Source organism: Mandrillus leucophaeus, unplaced genomic scaffold, assembly GCF_000951045.1.
Source record: "Mandrillus leucophaeus isolate KB7577 unplaced genomic scaffold, Mleu.le_1.0 Scaffold260, whole genome shotgun sequence".
Classification (NCBI taxonomy): Eukaryota; Metazoa; Chordata; class Mammalia; order Primates; family Cercopithecidae; genus Mandrillus; species Mandrillus leucophaeus.
The window spans coordinates 2559426-2572534 of record NW_012102699.1 but is presented as its reverse complement, the minus strand read 5'-3'; the positions used below and the strand labels follow the sequence as shown (position 1 = coordinate 2572534).

At 44.6% G+C, this 13109-nt stretch overlaps 1 protein-coding gene across 1 annotated transcript in view; it reads left to right on the top strand.

Annotated features, from left to right (window-relative positions):
* PCSK5 (proprotein convertase subtilisin/kexin type 5) overlaps window positions 1–13109 on the top strand; it is a 485048-nt gene that overhangs the window by 454891 nt on the left and 17048 nt on the right. The window contains exons 33-35 of the mRNA XM_011984097.1: window positions 981–1211; window positions 5076–5253; window positions 10878–11095. Coding sequence (XP_011839487.1) covers window positions 981–1211; window positions 5076–5253; window positions 10878–11095 — 627 coding nt within the window. The remainder of the gene's footprint in view (window positions 1–980; window positions 1212–5075; window positions 5254–10877; window positions 11096–13109) is intronic.

The following is a 13109-nucleotide window of genomic DNA, read 5'->3' as shown; positions in this document are numbered from 1 at the left end:
GAGGCCAAGGCAGAAAAATCACTTGAGGCCAGGAGTTCAAGACCAGCTTAGGCAGTAAAGTGAAGGCCCATCTCTATTTTTTTTTTTTTTTTTTTTTCCTGAGACAGGGTCTTGCTCTGTCACCCAGGCTTGAGTGCAGTGGTGTAATCACAGCTCACTTCAGCCTTGACCTCCTGGGTTCAGGAGATCCTTCCACCTTAGCCTCCTGAGTAGCTGGGACTACAGGTGCCCGCCACCATGCCCGGCTAATTTTTGTGTTTTTTCTAGAGACAGTGTTTTGCCATGTTGCTGAGGATGGTCTTGAACTCCTGGGCTCAAGCAATCCACCCATCTTGGCCTCCCAAAGTGCCAGGATTACAGGCGTAAGCCACTGCACCCAGCCCCCATCTCTATTTAAATACAGAAAAAGAAAACCTAGAGGTGGAAGAGAATTGTCATTTTCTTTTTCTAACAAATAATTATCAATTCCTGTTACATGCCAGGCTCTCTCATAGGCATTATGTATTCAAAAATAAATGCAAAAAGGACCTTCATTTGTCAACAGACAATTAAATACATTCCAACAATTGCTGTATTGGCGATAAGTTCAAGGTACTCCGGAGGTGACTGGAGGACCATAACAGTAGATGTGATGGTGGAAAATTCGGTGCTGTTACAGAATGGCTTGTTATTATTTTGTTGCAATTTGGGTAATTATAGTGAGCCTTACTAATATTTCTGAGGTGGCCGTTGCAGGAAGGCACTCCCTGGATACAACAGAAAATAAAATAATACTTGTCTCTCATTTTGCAAAAGAATGGTCCACCCCAGAGCTCAAGGGCTGTACCCAACTCATGGTCCCACACCCTCGGCCCAGAGCTCTGGAAATCTCCAGAAGAAATGTGGAAGGAATGTGAACACCCTTTCCCAGGGGAAGCCCATTCCCCCGATGGCCATCCTGGCTCTTACTCACTCTGTCGGTTGCCCCTCCATGCCCACAGATTGTCACAAGTCCTGCTTGACCTGCTCATCGTCTGGGACCTGCACCGCCTGTCAGAAAGGCCTGAGGATGAACCCTCATGGGAGCTGCCTGGCCAACAAGAAATGTGCCCCCTCCGAGTACTGGGATGAGGATGCTCCCGGGTGCAAGCCCTGCCACACTAAGTGCTTCCACTGCACGGGGCCGGCGGAGGACCAGTGTCAAACATGCCCCAGGGTCAGCCTTCTTCTCAGTGAGTTACTTCTCCTCCGAGGAGGGCTTTGTGTTTCCCTCCCTCTGGGAAACTGCCTTGCACACTGCCTTCTTTCTTTTTGATTTTTTGCTTTGTGTTTGGGAAATGTTCCAACCTACTGAAAAGATGCAAGAGTAAGAACTGTACAAAGAACAGCACACGGATGTGCTTCATCCAGTTCGCAAATTGCTCATCTTCTACCCCATTTGCTTTATCATTTGTTTGCGGGCTCTCTCCCCTTCTCGCTCGTTCTCTCTCTCTCACTCTCTTTCTCTCACTCTCTCAATGTATACATGTACCTCATTCCCAATATATATTTTTCAAAGCCATTTGAAGGCATACATCATGGCCCCTTTCCCATAAATATTTCCTCAGATTAGTGATAGTTTCTTACATAACCACAGGATAGTTATCAACTCTAATAAATTGTACCTTCATACGATACTTGAATATACTATCCACATTAAAATTTTCTCAATGCCCCTTTAGGATTCAGTCTGGAGTCCATTGTTTCATGTAGCTTCCATGTCCCGTTTTGTTTGTTTGTTTGTTGTTTGTTGGGAAGGAGTCTCACTCTGTTGCTCAGAGTGGAGTACAGTGGTATGATCTTGGCTCACTGCAACCTCTGACTCTTGGGTTCAAGCAATTCTCATGCCTCAGTCTCCTGAGTAGCTGGGATCACAAGTGGGCACCACCGCGCCTGGCTAATTTTTTTTTTTTTTCCCGTGTTTTTGGTAGAGATGGGGCTTCACCATGTTGGCCAGACTGGTCTTGAACTCCTGGCCTCAAGCAGTCTACGCTCCTCAGCCTCCCAAAGTGCTGGGATTACAGGTGTGAGCCACCACGCCCAGCCACATTTTTGTTTGTTTGTTTTTGTTTTTTGTTTTAAGAGACAAGGTGGCCAGGCGCAGTACCCAGGCTGCTGGAGTGCAGTGGCATGATCATGGCTCACTGCAGCCTTGAACTCCTGGGCTCAAGAGATCCTCCTGCACTTTGGGAGGCCAAGGCGGGCAGATCACGAGGTCAGGAGATTAAGACCATCCTGGGTAACACGATGAAACCCCGTCTCTACTAAAAAAAAAAAATACAAAAAAATTAGCTGGGCGTGGTAGTCCCAGCCACTCGGAAGGCTGAGGCAGAAGAATGGTGTGAACCTGCGAGGCGGAGCTTGCAGTGAGCCAAGATTGCGCCACTGCACTCAGCCTAGGTGACAGAGCAAGACTCCGTCTCAAAAAAAAAAAAAAAAAAAGAGATCCTCCTGCCTCAGTCTCCCAAGTAGATGGGATGGGATCACAGACATGAGCCACCATGCCTGGTCCTTCCATGTCATGTCCAGCTAATTTTTTTTTTCTCTTTTTAGAGACAAGGGTCTCACTGTGTTCCCCAAGCTGGTCTCGAATTCCTGGGCTCTAGCTATTCTCCTGCCTCAACCTCCCAAAGTGCTGGGATTACAGGCATGAACCACTATGCCAGGCCCTTCCATGTCCCTTTAGCCTCCTTTAATCTGGAATGTTTCCACAGACTTTCTTTTTCTTTTACAATATCAACGCTTTAGAAAAATACAGTCTTGGCCAGGTGCAGTGGCTCACTCCTGTAATCCCAGCACTTTGGGAGGCCGAGGCAGGCAGATCATGAGGTCAGGAGTTCAAGACCAGCCTGACCAACATGGTGAAACTCTGTCTCTACTAAAAATACAAAAAAATTAGCCTGGCTCGGGAGTGGGCAGTGGTAGTCCCAGCCACTCGGAAGGCTGAGGCAGAAGAATGGTGTGAACCTGCGAGGCGGAGCTTGCAGTGAGCCAAGATTGCGCCACTGCACTCAGCCTAGGTGACAGAGCAAGACTCCGTCTCAAAAAAAAAAAAAAAAAGAGATCCTCCTGCCTCAGTCTCCCAAGTAGATGGGATGGGATCACAGACATGAGCCACCATGCCTGGTCCTTCCATGTCATGTCCAGCTAATTTTTTTTTTCTCTTTTTAGAGACAAGGGTCTCACTGTGTTCCCCAAGCTGGTCTCGAATTCCTGGGCTCTAGCTATTCTCCTGCCTCAACCTCCCAAAGTGCTGGGATTACAGGCATGAACCACTATGCCAGGCCCTTCCATGTCCCTTTAGCCTCCTTTAATCTGGAATGTTTCCACAGACTTTCTTTTTCTTTTACAATATCAACGCTTTAGAAAAATACAGTCTTGGCCAGGTGCAGTGGCTCACTCCTGTAATCCCAGCACTTTGGGAGGTCAAGGCAGGAGGATTGCTTGAGTCCAGGAGTTCAAGGCCAGTCTACGCAACATAGTGAGACTTCATCTTTACAAAAAAATGGAAAAAAAAATAAAAATTTTAAATTTTAAAAGTTTAAACATTAATAAAAGAAAAATGTTTTAAAGACATGTGTGGCAAGTTTCTCCTCTTCATATTGAGGGAGGACACCATCCCCCCGCTAAGACACAGGGAGGCCTATTCTCAATACCATTCCTGATCCCTTCACAATAGAAAACACTCAGAGAGACCAGTCTTCTCTATCCATCTACCTTAGCTCCTGGCCCACAAATCTCTGTGGCTCTCCTTCCCAGCAGCTGCTACTTCATAAAAGCATTCCCTCCAGGCACGTCTTCCCCGTAATCCCATGGGAAGATTCCCAAAACCTTCTTTTCTACTTACCTCCAGTCTAGAGCGCCACCAGTAATCATCTCAGACGCCTCATACAGAGAAGACACCTTGCCTCCACAAAGTGGCCTTCCCCTCATCCGAGGCTGCAGATCAGACTAGAGCTGAGGCTTCAGCGCTGGTGTAGGACACAGAGGTGTAGTCTCCCTGGGGGTGGGTGCAGATTTGCTCAGCCTGGTCTCCTCACATTCTCTCCACCCTGTCCCACACCACCACACCACCACACCACCAAGGTCAGGCTATTTATAAATTCGATCCTTTTTTTTGGACATTAGGCTAGACTGAATAATGGCCCCCCTGAAGATGTCACATCCTAATCCCAGATCCTGTAAACGTATTACTCTATTTGGTAAAAGGGACTTTGGGGCTGTGATTTAATTAAGGATCTCAGCGTAGAGAGATTATCCTGCATTATCCACGTAGACCCAATGCCATCACAAGGGTCTGATAAGAGAGATGCCGGGGGATCAGAGTCAGTAGTAGAAGGTGATGTGATCAGAAGCAGAGGGACAGAGAGAAGCTACTGCACTGCTGCCTTTGAAGACGGAGGAAGGGGCCATGAGCCAAGGCATGCAGGTGGACTTTAGCAGGTGGAAAAGGAAAGGAAACAGATTCCCTCCTAGAGCCTCTAAAAGGAACAGAGCCCTGTGGATCTATTTTGGACTTCTGACCTCCAGAACAGTAAGATAATAAATTATTGTTTCAAGCCCCCAAGTTTGGGATACTTGGTAAGAACAGCAATAAGAGACTAATACAGAGATGTTTTTTCTTTAGGAAGCTAGGACTTCCCCTAGTTAACCAGATACATGAGCGGGACTATGAGTCGTTGCCAACATCCACAGTCGCTGGACCTTAGTTTCTGTTCTACCCACCTCGGCTAATCCACTGAGAGATTTGGGTGGGACACAGATGAGATTTGGATCTCTGATGAGTTGAGATGGGATCACTGATGGGATATGGGTGGGACACAGAGCAAAACCACATCACTGACTTCTGTTTTCCTTGTATTCCTCATGGTCTTAGGGTGATTCTGTTTCTTGGACACTCATCTTAGTTCCCAAACATATCCGTCAGCTCACAGGGACATCGTCCCATTCTTCCTGCAGCCCTCTCCTCCCTCCCACCATGGTACACAGGAGGGAGAACACAGGGGAGACATGTGTCATGCTCAATGTCCAAAGAGACATTTTTCCTCCCATGACAGACACAACCTGTGTGAAGGACTGCCCAGAGGGCTATTATGCTGATGAGGACAGCCACCAGTGTGCCCGCTGCCACAGCTCTTGCAGGACATGTGAAGGGAGACACAGCAGGCAGTGCCACTCCTGCCGACCAGGCTGGTTCCAGCTGGGAAAAGAGTGCCTGCTCCAGTGCAGGGAAGGGTAAGTGCTCAATACATTTCCCCCTCGCCCCATGTAATTCCACAGTCACACCAGATATCAACCCATTTTACAAAGGAGGAAACTAAGATTCAGAACACTTATAAAACCAGGTTGAAGTCTCAGTGCTAGTAAGGAGCAAAGATGAACCAATTCACAATAACAGAAGAGAAACAGGAGAGGCTGTTACTCTTGTGATCCCGTGAGTTATCACAAAGGGTCAGATTGTCAAGCCAGACTCACCTGAGCAATTGATCTTCCTCAGCAACAGTCCTCACTGATGATTCAAAGCATATTGGCAGCTGGGCACTGTGGCTCATGTCTGTAATCCCAACGACATGGGAGGTTGAGGCTGGAGGATCACTTAAGGCAAGGAGTTTGAACCAGCCTGGGCAACACAGTGAGACCTCGTCTGTAAAATATTAAGATACGATTAGCTGGGCGTGGTGCCGTGAGGCTATAGTCCCAGCTTCTATGGAAGCTGAGGCGGGGCATGATCACTTGAGCCCAGGAGTTGGAGGCTGCAGTAAGCTATGATTGCCCCACGGCACTCCAGTCTCAGTGACAGAGCAAGACCTTGTTTCTAAAAATTAAAACAATTTGGCAAAGGGTCTCAGTAATCACAAGGCAGAAGCAAAGCGTCCTTTCCTCAGAGAAGCCCAAGACCATTAATGGAGGTTCTATTTCTTCGGCTTCAGGACTTGTTCTGATTCAGATTTAAAATTCAGGGTCTCACGTTCTCCCAACCTGCTTATGTGAGGAGAGCAGTGCATGCGGAACATTGATTTACAAAGGAAATAGCTCCATTAACATCTCCATTTATTCCCCATTAATTCCCCAGCCTGTCATGTCCCCCATAAATCCACAAATTACAGGTCTTGTTATCATAAACAACCTAGACACACACTTGATGTATCCCTCTAAAAGCATTTCACGGATAAGGACTCTATTATTTTTCTGCCAGGAAGAACAGTTAGCGTTATCCAAAGGTCTGATTGCCAGGATATCCTTTTTTTCCCCCAGGCATCCCCAGTAAAGAGTAAAAGATTGATGATAGGCCTGTTGCTGACTCTTTCTACCCAATCAATAACCTAGAGCACTGGGAGTTTCCAGACCCAAATCAAGGGCTGTGACCTTAGACCTTCCTCAAATGCTTTCACCCAAATTGACACGTCTCTTCAGTCCTATAGCAGTTACTGCTTGTTTCATTCATTTCAGTGCTATATGCTGCCTTGCATTTTGATTTATCTCATTCATTCACTTATTTATTTAACACATCTCATGACGAGCACTTTTTATATATAAATAAGATGAGTAAGAGAAAGATTGACCATGTTAGTTTGTTTTCACGCGGCTGATAAAGACATACCCAAGACCGGGCAATTTATAAACGGAAGAGGTTTAATTCAACTTACAGTTCCACGTGGATGGGAAGGCCTCACAATCATGGCGGAAGGCAAGTAGGAGTAAGTCACATCTTATGTGGATAGCAGCAGGCAAAGAGAGAGAATGAGAGCCAGGTGAAACTGGTTTCTCCTTATCAAACCATCAGATCTCGTAAGACTTATTCACAACCACAATAACAGCATGCGGGAAACCGCCCCCACAATCCAGTCATCTCCCACTGGGTCCCTCCCACAACACGTGGGAATTATGGGAGTACAATTCAAGCTGAGATTTGGACACAGAGCCAAACCATATCACTGACTTTAAGAGTTTATTCTTATTTTTATATGCCTCTTCCCAAGAAAATCATAAACTCATGGAAGAAAAACACTTCTTATGTCTTACATCTGCTTCTACAACACTCAGCACAGAGCCACACATTAGCAGCTCTTGAAAAACACCAGCCAGGCCGGGCATGGTGGCTCACGCCTATAATCCCAGCACTTTGGGAGGCCAAGGTGGGCAGATCACAAGGTTAGGAGTTCAAGACCAGCCTGGCCAACAGGGTGAAACCCCATCTCTACTAAAAATACAAAAACTAGCCAGGCATGGTGGCGTGTGCCTGTAATCCCAGCTACTTGGGTGGCTGAGGCAGGAGAATTGCTTGAACTCAGGAGGAGGAGGTTGCAGTGAGCCAAGATCATACCACTGCACTCAAGCCTGGGTGACAGAGCAAGACTCTGTCTCAGAAAGAAAAATACCAGCCATATAGATCAAGGAAGAAAGGGCCCTGCCAGATTAAGAACAGAGATGGATGGACAGGCATGGTGGCTCATGCCTGTAATTCCAGCACTTTCCGGGGCTGAGGTGGGCAGATCACTTGAGGCCAGGAGTTCAAGACCAGCCTTGCCAACATGATGAGACCCTGTCTCTACTAACAATACAAAAATTAGCAGGGTGTGTTGGCAGGCGCCTGTGATCCCAGCTACTCGGGAATCTGAGGCATGAGAATTGCTTAAACCTGGAGGCAAAGGTTTCAGTGAGCCAAGATCGTACCACTGCACTCCAGCCTGGGCAAGAGAAAAAGACTCTGTCAAAAAAAAAAAAAAAAAAAAAAAAACAGGGATGAAGCTACCTGGCTTAGCCCTTCTGCATCACCCTAGTAAGTGTCTGAAAAGATCTGGAGCCTATCTTCCTCAAATCAAGTCAGTAAATACTCTCAAGCACAAAAAGGGTGCTTAATCATCCTGTCATCTAGGTAGAATGCAGACCATGGAATTAAGAAGACAGTTGTTCCACGGTGTGTGAACCCAGGGCTGGTGAGGGGAGGCACAGGTTGCCATAGATCCCTTTAATAAAGAAGAAATTGAATATTCATGAGGTATAAGAGGAGAACTCTTCCTTTAGTAAAATCAGTGTTCCACATGCTTGGCATAAGCCTCGTTATGTTAAATCTCTGCCTTGGAAAAGTAGATATATACTTCTCTGAATCCTATCCCAACCCACATAATTATTTTGGTGTTTAACTCAGAGAAGTTTCTTTAAAGCCTAGGTTACTGCTTATGCTTATGCTCTTCGAAGCTGGGAAACTGATGAGTCCTCAAAGCAAGCAGTGGTGTTGTACTCTTTTAGTCTGGTCCAATAAACTCTTTGTTGTCTCTTTTAGCATTCCTCCTTGATAATTTAAAAAACCTACTTAAAATTGATAAGCTTTCTTTCCCACAGTTCCTACTGATGATTTTCATCTTTATAACAATCTACAATAAAAACATTAGGTAAAAAAAACTTTCGTATGCTGCTTAAGAGTTACAAAGTATTTCCACTCACAATGTATCTTTACATTATGATTTGATTCTACAACAATCTCATGAGGTTGCTTTTAGTCTCTCCATTTTACAGATGAAGAAACTGAGGCTCAGAGGGGTTAAGTGACTTGCCTAAAGTCATGGAGCTACTAATACATGGCGGAGCCAGGAGTAAAAATTCAATCTTCTGACTCTAATCCTGTGTATTCCCTCTGCTCTGTGTACATTTCACTTTTCTCTGATGGTTTCTTTTCTTGAGTCTTATGTGTGCTTTGTCAGCCATTCAGCTCATCATCGCTTTGTCTCTCAGATACCTCAGTCTTCCAGATTGACACATAGTAGTCATTGTTCTTCACATAACTGCAGAAAGTGAAGCAGGTCTCCAGTTACCACAAGCCGGGCCACTGAGGTTCCAATGTGCTCCCTCAGATCAGTGACGGGTGGCTAAATAGAGCAAGGCTCAGCATAACCTAGGCATGGTGTGAGTTCTCAGCAAGTTCACGGAGCTGAATCAGTCTACAAAAAAAGCCTATTGGGACCTGTAGTGTTGCACCAGAGAAAACAAAGATAAACCTTTAGGTTTCTAGGATAGGTTTAGTGGTGCTGATGTCTAGAGATACAGAGATGAATCCGATGACCGTTAGAAGCTCATCCTTAGCAAGAATTTTGTTACCCTCTTCTGTCTTGCTTGCAAACCTTTGTTTACCTTCAATTAATGAACTATTTTGTTACAGCGTTTAACAGTTAAGTGCAAATCATATTGTCCCACTTCACTAACTGACTTTAAGCAAGTTGTCTAAATTCTCTAAGCCTCAATGTTTGCTTCTGTAAAATAAGGATAGTAATACCTAAATCATAAGATTTGCTATGAGGATAAATCACACAATTTATAATTATCACTAATGTACATTAATTATTTATAAAGTGCCCATCATGGTCCCCACCCCTTTCTCAGTAATCACATGTTTAATTGTAGGTACTAACATTAGCCGCATCTTATAGATGAGAAACCTGAGGCACAGAGATGTTGAGTGACTGGCCCAAGGTCACACAGCTTGTAAGTGGTATGGCTGGGATTTAAAACTAGTCTTGTTCCCGAGGGCAAGTGGTAACTTCCACACTCTAGGGTCTCATTTGCAGATTCAACAAGGTGAAATAATGTTTATGAAGTCCCTGGAATACTATCAGGCATATTAGTAGAAGCTTAATGAATAGTGGTTATAGTTATTATATTTAACCTCCAAAAATCTTTTCAAACAAGGTTATATCTGTTATGTAAATGTCAATATCACACTTGTCACCTCCTATTTCAAAATCTGTTTTTTAGTTGACAAATTAGAAGAATAATTCAGAGGTACGTTTATTTTATTTATGTTATCTTTTATTTTATTTTATTTATGACAGTCTCACTCTGTCACCCAGACTAGAGTGCAGTGGTGTGCTCTCAGCTCACTCTCCTGTGTTCAAACGATTCTCATGCATCAGTCACCCAAGTAGCTGGGACTACACACCACATCTGGCTATTTTTGTTTGTTTGTTTGTGTTTGTAGTAGAGATGAGGTTTCACCATGTTGATTCACCAGGCTGGTCTCGAACTCCTAACCTCAAGCCATCCTCTCATCTTGGCCTCCCAAAGTGCTGGGATTACAGGTGTGAGCCACTGTGCCTGGCCAGATGGATCTCTTTTTTTGAGACGGAGTCTCACATTATCGCCTAGGCTGGAGTACAGTGGCATGATCTCAGCTCACTGCAATCTCCACCGCCCAGGTTCAAGTGATTCTCCTGCATCAACCTCCCAAGTAGCGGGGATTACAGGCACATGCTACCACATCTGGATAATTTTTGTACTTTTAGTAGAGACAGGGTTTCACCATGTTGGCCAGGCTGGTCTCAAACTTCTGACCTCAAGTGATCCAACCATGTTGGCCTCCCAAAGTGCTATAATTACAGGTGTGAGCCACTGCACCCAGCCTGGATGGATTTTTTAAATGTACCTCTCAATGGCCAGGCCAACATAGTGAGACACCCATCACTATTTAAAAAAAAAAAAAATTTGTTTTAATCCTTCCATTCTCTGATGCCAGCCATTAACCACAACTTAAAGCATGAATTTGGAGAGGCACATGGTAGAAAAAGGCAATGGTAGCTAGCAACAATGGAGATGCTACTAGGTGTAACAAGCACTAGGTCTTTTCATATGTGTTAGTTACCCAGTTTAACTTTCACAAATAATGGGGGAGGGATTGGCCCAATGTACAGGTAAGAACACTGGGAATCATTGGATTCATTAGTGTTATTAGCAATTAATCTAATGAGTAAGGTAAAGAGGCTAAAGTCACCCAGCTTGTAAATGAAACCTGACTACCACGTTTTTCCACTGCACCCAATTTACGATCTAAGCTTGGTATTCCATCGTTTCTTCTCCCTCGGTTTCAGGTATTACGCAGACAACTCCACCGGCCGGTGTGAGAGGTGCCACAGGATCTGCAAGGGGTGCCGGGGCCCACGGCCCACAGACTGCCTGTCTTGCGATAGATTTTTCTTTCTGCTCCGCTCCAAAGGAGAGTGTCATCCCTCCTGCCCAGACCATTACTATGTAGAGCAAAGCACACAGACCTGTGAGAGATGCCATCCGACTTGTGATCAATGCAAAGGTGAGAGTCTGTCATTTTGCATGTGTGCGTAGAAAAATGAAAAGGTTTTCTTCTTTCTTTGCCCCTTTCTCTCTTCTCACCACCTGGGAGATTCCTCTTGCTTCCCTACCTCGTGTATGATCCTCTCCAGCATCAGCGCCCTCTGTTTGCTCTTAACTTCTGCCTCTTCCTTCTAACCTGGGCTGTTCCTGCCCATCCGCCATCCTTCAAGGCCCAGAGACAGGCATCATCTCCTTGAGGAAGCACTGTTCGTCCACTCATCATTTTCCTGTTCTACCTGATGAATCTGTCTGGGGGGATTTGTTTATTTTCATTGCTTGCACTATTCCCTGAGACTTCTGCCTCAAATTCTCGTAAGTTCCATACCTCTTTTACAGAAACTTGGTTGTCTGTCCAAGAGATCCTTAAGGCTCACCATCTACCCACGAGCCCAGGCTGATACTTTGAAGTTCTCCTCAACTCTTCTTCCCTTGTCACCTGCCCAACCCACCCACCTCCAACAAAGCTAAACTTCAAGATCTGTTGATTCTCTTTCCCAAATAGTTATCTAACAAGATCTTTTTCCATTCTCCCTACCCTCATCTTCCATTTTTAGTATCTAGTATCACACCTTTTGAAGCAGCCAGCAGGTCACCCCAACTCTGAATCTTGCCCCCACGCCAGGTCATCTGGTATACTAATGCCAGAGTGAGTGCCCTAAAATTCAAATTTCTCATTTTTCTCTACACCTTGCCATAAATATGTGATCACCATGAACGCTTCTCAATATTTAAGAAAGAAATACTTCTATGTTTTAATTGTTAAAACTTTCTACAAAAAATATTATTAGCTGGTAGGATGCATACCTGTGCTTTTCAACATTATCTTGGCTATGCTTAGTTCTTTTATGTAAATACGTAATCAGTCAAGTTTCATTTTTTAAAAATCTTTCATTTTTAAAAAGTATTTTGATATTGAGTGGCATTGCATTGAATTTATTTTGGAGAAAACCCCATCTTTACAATCCTGAGTTATATTTATGAATGTGGTATATCTCTCCATTCTATGCATTTACTTATTACACTTCAGTAAAGTTTTAATAAGTGTTTTTTTGTTTGTTTGTTTGTTTGTTTTTTGAGATGGAGTATCGCTCTGTCGCCCAGGCTGGAGTGCAGTGGCATGATCTCAGCTCACTGCAACCTCTGCCTCCCAGGATCAAGCGATTCTCCTGCCTCAGCCTCCTGAGTAGCTGGGATTACAGACTCACACCACCATGCCCGGCTAATTTTTGTATTTTTAGTAGAGACAGGGTTTCACTATGTTGGTCAGGCTGGTCTCGAATTCCTGACATCATGATCCGCCCGCCTTGACCTCCCAAAGTGCTGGGATTACAGGTGTGAGCCACTGCACCTGGCCAATAAATATTTTTATATTTAAAAGGTGATTCAGATTTTCCCAGCAGTTCCCTTAACTTATGCCTTAAGGACTCTTCTTCCATATATTCTAGAAGCTAGAACTACCCAGAACCACTCAGCACCCACCAAATGTGCCAGGCTCTTTCATGCCTTTATTGACTCAATGCTCTAGGGAACCCTCTATTAAAGATTCAGCTTGAGTATCATCTCATCTCCTCCATGGAGCTTTTGTTAGTCCTCCCAGGAGTATTCTTCCTCCTTCTTAATTCTGTAATACACTGCTTTATCATAGAAATTTTACATTACATTGTAATTAAACAAGTTCACCCCTCCTACTGATTGTGAGCCCCTCAAGCAAAGGCAAGGATTATACTACATTCATTGTGTATCCCTTGTTTCTACTCTGGAGTGTAAAACATAAGTTTTCATTAAGCGTTTGTTCACTGAATGGATGACTGTATAGGAAACAAATTCCTAATGTCTTTTTGCAAGTTAAAAAGTGTTCAACTATAAGATCTTCAAATAGCCAGGCGCGGTGGCTCACGCCTGTAATCCCAGCACTTTGGGAGGCTGAGGTGGGCGGATCACCTGAGGTCAGGAGTTCAAGACCAGCCTGACCA